Consider the following 6,000-nt stretch of genomic DNA (forward strand, 5'->3'; position numbering starts at 1 on the left):
AGGGACAGTGTTCAATCTGAGGTTGTTGGTCTAGGAGGACGAGGACCAACGAACACCCTTCAGTTTCATCAATGGCATCTTGACATGAGCTGAATCCTGACAGATCGGTCATCTTGAAGTGGGTTCATTGTACGTTTGCAGCTGGGAAGCCCGATCAAAGCCCAGTGTTCTTCTTAGTGCAGCTCTATGGCGTTGATGATGCAGACAGGTTTTCCTCACATGCTTTGCTGTAATGACTCAAACTGAACACACTCTTCAGTGATGTGTATTTAGGACACGTGACCAGCAGCTGTCTTTGTAAGAGCGCGTGTTTCAGGTGTGGCATATTCAAGCCTCGAGTCTGAGGAGCAGACGACTCTCCTGTTTTAGATTTGAATTGCAGTACAGATTTTAACCACTAGATGTCAGTGTTAACAATCAGAAAGTAACATCTGATTTCTCTTTAAAACTCATCAAACTTCTCTGTGTCTTTGTTTTGCAGCACAGGCTGAAGTCAGACTCAGACGTAGAAGCTGCTTCATGAAATAAAACATGTAGAAGCTGCTTCATGAAATAAAACATGTTGAACTCGTGAAGGTTCAGTATGTGGAGGAGGAGACGACTCTCCAGGGTTTGAAATGTGAACTGCAGTACACATTTTAACCACGAGATGTCAGTGTTACACATAGTTACATGTTGTTCCTTTAACTGATCATTAGTGTTAAATCTGAGGTTGTCATGGGGACACTGACTTCTCTCCTTGAGATACAGAGCAGCTGAATGTTCGTGTTCAGGAAAGCAGGCGTCATTTTGATCATTACTATTTTAACTGAACAACACGTCACATATTTACTGTATTACATCATAAAATGACCATGCTATGTCATCAGAGGTTAAGGAAACATGCTCAACTGAAATATGAACTTCTTGACAACAACACTACAGTCAGTAAGTGTCTTAGTTTGAAATCTGCCTCTGTTGGAGTCCGATTGTTTGTGATTTCCAGCTCTGTCTGTTCTTTTTTGTTCAGATGAAAGACACCAGAGACAAAATGAAGACCTCAGATCACATCAGCTTTCTGCTCAGATTTTATTATTTCACACACAATCAAACTTTGATTGAACTTGGAAATATTTATGTTGTTTTTATGTTTTTTTTTTTGTCTTTTGCTTTGCTATAAGTTGAGTTGGAAGTTAATGAAGTTGTCGACATGTTATCAGACTCTGTGTCTGTTTCATGTAAAGATGATGAAGAAAAGAGAGAAAAATCATCAGCTGATTTTCTGCTGTATGTTTGACCTGGAGAACTACTTCACAGGACGGATCTTCATGCTGATGCTCTTCATGGAGTAGTAATAACCCTTCCAATATCTCCACACAACTCCAAGAGCATAGTGAGTTTTATCAGCCCCCCAAAGATAAACCCCGTTGGGGTTTGTCTCGTGACATTTGTCGTACCAGAATCCCCCCAGGTATTTTCTGGCACAGTTGTCAGACCAGATGTCCTGGTCTTTGTCGAAGGTGGAGAACTTCATTTTGTTCTGACGAGTCATGGAGTCTCCTACAGAAACATGAACCACAGTGTTTAATCTTGACAATGATACTAATGATACTAATACTACAAACACTACTGGGACTAAGACCTCTGTTGGACACTATGCTGCCACCAGGGGGTAAAGTGGATTTGGCAGGTGGGGGAACCCCAAGAAAATGATAGCCAGTTCATTGATTGATTTCAGTCTCATGAAATACACTAAACTATTAATTTGGAGCTCTGATTAATAATCAATGAATAACTACAACCAAAGTGACCACATCAACCTGCACTGTCACCCCTACAGCCCTCCTTCCTGCACTAATACTCACCCGCCCCTCCATTTTTAAATCCAGAGACCTGCAGTGCATATCCGTCACACTCAGCGTCGACAGAGAACGAGGAGTAACGAGCAAACACTTTGTTTCCATCAAAGTCCTCCATGTCGACCAGCAGCTCGTACTTTCGCTGGTGGGTCAGTTGGTGGATGTTCTCAAGACCTGCACACACAAACACAGTTTTTACATTTTGTACACACCTTACTGTTCATCACTTGGATAAATATATTGGCCGTTGGTGATTGTGTTTGCATGAAGACATCGGCAGTCGCTGATTGTTGGATTGACAGTGGTTGATTGCAAATTTTTAAAATATTGCCCAACCCCAATAGAGTCCTACCAGTGGCTTCACACGATACCTGATGACGATAACACTGATAACACACCAAGAAATATTTTGAAGTGTTACTGTCGTATCTTGGCGTGCAGTGCACCAGCAAAGACGGTGAAGAAGAAGCTCGTAAACATGATGTAAACAAAGCTGGATTTGAAATACTTGTTTGATGAGGAAGGAAATGCATTCAACATGTTTGTTGTTTGTGAACTGTGAGATTCATGAAGTCACATGACTGTCGGTTTGGTTTCATTTCTCACCGAGCCAGTACTCTCCAGCAGCTATACCAAAGCCCATCTTGTACTGATCCCAGGGTCTGTAGAAGTTCACCGAGCCGTCCATCCTCCTCTGGAACACCTGGGGGGACGGGATGGGGGTTAACTAGCTAAACACACAAGATATCTGACAGGTCACGTTCTCACACAGCAAAGTTTCTGTTATTTCACTTGTTTGAGAATTATTTTGGTTTCTTTTAACAGTCTGACAGGATTAGAGAGAACCTCAGGGAACACTGAGAAAACATTCAGAGAACCCAGATTGCAATCCAACGAGATATTAATACACTGTTCCAAATTATTATGCAAATACGATTTCAATGAAACAAACATTTGATTTGTAGTTTTTCAATGAACGTTTTCAATTGTGCGTCTTCCCCTGTCTCTTTAGATGACACTGGCATCAGTCTCAGACAGGTTTGGTCATTTGTTTGCCAAGTGAGCCTCATTAACAGGAAACAGGAAACTACTAAAGGCGGTTGTTCCACATTATTAAGCAAGTCACAGGTTTCATGCAATATGGGAAAAAAGAAAGATCTTCTGCAGGTGAAGTGTGAAATACTGCAGTATCTTGCAAAAGGTATGAAAACAGGATATTTCACAAAAAATAAAGAGATCATCCAACTGTCAGAAAGTTTGTGTCTGATTCAGAGTGCAGATGTGTTAGTTCAGATAAATGCGTGTTAAGGCAAATTTATCGAATTAAGAGAGCAGGTGTGATTTCTGTTTTCAATCCTTTAGAAACTATTTTACTGTTTGAAAACTGTTTTGCATAAAAATTTGGAACACTGCATTTTGAGTTACTGCAAAAAATGCCAGTCATTAGTAATTTTGTTTAATAAAATCCAGATTATGATATGATTGTTGAGGAATGAAAAATCCTACTGACTGTCAATGATATAGATGATTGAGTAAAGAATCACAGTATATGCAGAATCATTTGGAACACTGTGTAGGTCAAAGCACTTGGCTGTGACTTTAAGCTTCAGTGAAAACTCACCGTCCACTGTCCTCCTTCTGACTGCATGTCACAGTACACCTACACACAAACACACATTCATTAGCAACTGAATCAAGTTGAAATACTTTACACAGTATGTTCAAACATGCTATAACAAGTACTGTGAATACTACGACTACTACTGAAGGTCGACCTGCATCCCAGAGAGGATGAAGTGTACCTGGACAGCAGACGTGGATCCAATGGGATAGATGGTGTACACTCCGCTGGGTCTGGTCTTGTCTTGTTGGTAGATGTCACTGCAGTCCACTGGCAGGACGATCTTTGTGCAGCTGGTCAACACTGGAGCCAGGACGAGGAGGACGACTGAGAGCAGCTGGAACAGAGGAGATGTTGTCATTGTTGACCTGGAGTAAGGTTTGAAGCTTCTGTACACCGTAAAAAAAAAAGACTCCCGACAGCAGCTGACAGACAGGAACCATAAAATGAAAGTCAGATATCATAATTCAAGTAAATGTCAAAAGTTAAATGCAATGCATTGTTTTTAGTTTTTTATTTAACCAGGAAGGTCCCATTGAGATTAAAAAGCTCTTCTGCAAAGGAGTCCTGGCCGAGACAGGCAGCAGCACAAACTAAGAACAAGGTAAAAACACATGCAAGACACATGGACAAGATTACAACACATATCTAAAAGGGCAGTACACGCCATGAATTCAACAATATCAGTTAAAGCATCGACAGCCCAATGATTCAGTCTCCAGGTCTTTCAATATGGATTTAAAAGCTTTCAAAGAAATCAGATCTTTGAGTTGTTTGCTTTTCCTCACTGGGCATGTCCAGAAAGTTTCAACCTGAAGAGAGAGCAGCTTTGTCCTCTGTCTTAAAGAAGACTCTGCAGCGTGTTTGATGGCATGAAAACAGTTTGATGCATTTGTTTCCAGAATCACAGTTAGAATGTAAAAGTACACATAAATGTCAAACTGAGAAGATTTACCTTCAAATGACAAAGGAAACATTCAACTGTTAGTGTGGACACAAACGTGTTTATAATGAGACACATATTTAATTACAGAGCATTGTTGTCATTTTACACACATCTGTCTTTTGTCATTTAAGAAAGCAGAAGAAACACTGTGAAATAATCCTTTTGAATTAATGAAGTTTTGTAATCAGTTTTAAAAACACAGGAAACTCCTGTCAAAATGTACAATTGTTTTTACAGTGTACTGTTTGAAGCCCTCAGCATACAGAGCTAACATAGATATCTAAACAGACAGAAAGGTGTAGAAAGTTACACATTTACCTTCATTGTCAGAGTTCTGCTGAAAATCCTGATGTCAGCCTGTCTGGATCTCTGATGAGCTGTATTTATATCCTAAAATGATTTCACACTTTAGTCTTCAATACTTTGTCTTAGTGCAGCACAGATTTAAGAGTGGAGCAGATCTGAAGACTGAAGACTCGTTAGCATGTAGATATGATTCCTGGCTACCTGTGGACTTTGTGAACTCACCTGCAGGTTGAAGTGAAGAGGCTGCACCTTCAGAGGAAACAGAGACAAACTGCTGCTTCTGCTTCACTTTGTCACAATCTCACATCTTATCAACAGAAGGCTCTGTGATGTCACACCAGGCCGACCAATCACAAGCCAGGCTGTGGCACAGGTGGAGGTTAGTGTTTGTGCAGCAGTTCGTCGAACCCTTTCCACATGACTTCTTTAGTCTCTGTCCTGCAGACTGTCCATGTCTATTACAGACCAGACGCTGTAGTTTCACAGGGTTCAACTGTCGTCCTGAACAAGAGTGAACATGAGTTCAGTTACTGAAGAGCTCAGTGAAGGTTTCATCCTCCACCTCCACCTGTAATCTTCATCCTGTCTGAATGGAGCTTTACACTATCACAAACTACTTTGAACCTGTATGGAGGATCATCCACCTCTGAAAAAGTCTCTTTCAGGACAATAATGTTCTCGTGAACGTCAGCCTCTTCAATATTCTCCTTTTTTGATGTTGTACCTGTCCCTGATTCCTTTCACCTGGTGTCCTGCATGTCTGTTTAGTTCCTGTGTTTCCTGTGTTTCCTTGTCTGTCCGTTAAGTGTCTCATGTGACTGCATGCACTGTGGCTGGAACTTTCCTCTGTCCCTGTTTTTTTGGCTCTTAGTCCTGATTTCCAGCCGCCCTTTGGTTAGTGTGTTTACAGTTTGTTTTCAAACCCTGCTCCTGTGTTCTCACAGCCGTGAGTAATAAAGATACCTATCACACTTCTCTGTATCTGCATTTGGATCCAATGATGTGATACTAAACGGGTCCAACCAGAAACACTAAGGTCTCACTTAAATCTGTTCTTTGTTTCTTTCCCGTCAGACAATAAACAGTGAAACTCTCACATTAGTTTCCTCATACCTGAGGAGTGGAATGAGGTGTGTGAGGACTCATATGAGGTGTGTCATCTGCGGTAAATATTGTCAGAAATAGAAAGTTCTAGTTCTTCAAACATTCTCCTGATTCTGTCCAGAAATGCAACCTTCCTGCCTCTCCTCTCTCTGACACTAGGAAGGAAGGTGTCAAGGAAACAAAGG

At 41.0% G+C, this 6,000-nt stretch overlaps 2 protein-coding genes across 3 annotated transcripts in view; both read right to left on the reverse strand.

Annotated features, from left to right (window-relative positions):
- The window catches only part of abcg4a (ATP-binding cassette, sub-family G (WHITE), member 4a), a 28,623-nt gene that overhangs the window by 2,727 nt on the left and 19,896 nt on the right, over positions 1 to 6,000 (reverse strand). The window lies entirely within an intron of this gene.
- LOC109137137 (microfibril-associated glycoprotein 4) overlaps positions 1,050 to 6,000 on the reverse strand; it is a 10,296-nt gene continuing 5,345 nt past the window's right edge. Inside the window, exons 1-7 of one of the 2 annotated variants that reach the window (XM_027273845.1) lie at positions 4,934 to 5,153; positions 4,724 to 4,795; positions 3,641 to 3,796; positions 3,460 to 3,498; positions 2,445 to 2,541; positions 1,845 to 2,012; positions 1,050 to 1,539 (exon numbers count right to left, since the gene is read on the reverse strand). In XM_027273845.1, the coding sequence (XP_027129646.1) occupies positions 1,286 to 1,539; positions 1,845 to 2,012; positions 2,445 to 2,541; positions 3,460 to 3,498; positions 3,641 to 3,796; positions 4,724 to 4,729 (720 nt within the window). In that variant the 5' untranslated portion in view covers positions 4,730 to 4,795; positions 4,934 to 5,153 and the 3' untranslated portion in view covers positions 1,050 to 1,285. Of the gene's footprint in view, positions 1,540 to 1,844; positions 2,013 to 2,444; positions 2,542 to 3,459; positions 3,499 to 3,640; positions 3,797 to 4,723; positions 4,796 to 4,933; positions 5,154 to 6,000 lie in introns of those variants that run through there. The other variant, XM_027273844.1, reaches the window with a different exon arrangement.

This window comes from Larimichthys crocea, chromosome XXII (genome assembly GCF_000972845.2).
Source record: "Larimichthys crocea isolate SSNF chromosome XXII, L_crocea_2.0, whole genome shotgun sequence".
In the NCBI taxonomy this organism is placed as follows: domain Eukaryota; kingdom Metazoa; phylum Chordata; class Actinopteri; family Sciaenidae; genus Larimichthys; species Larimichthys crocea.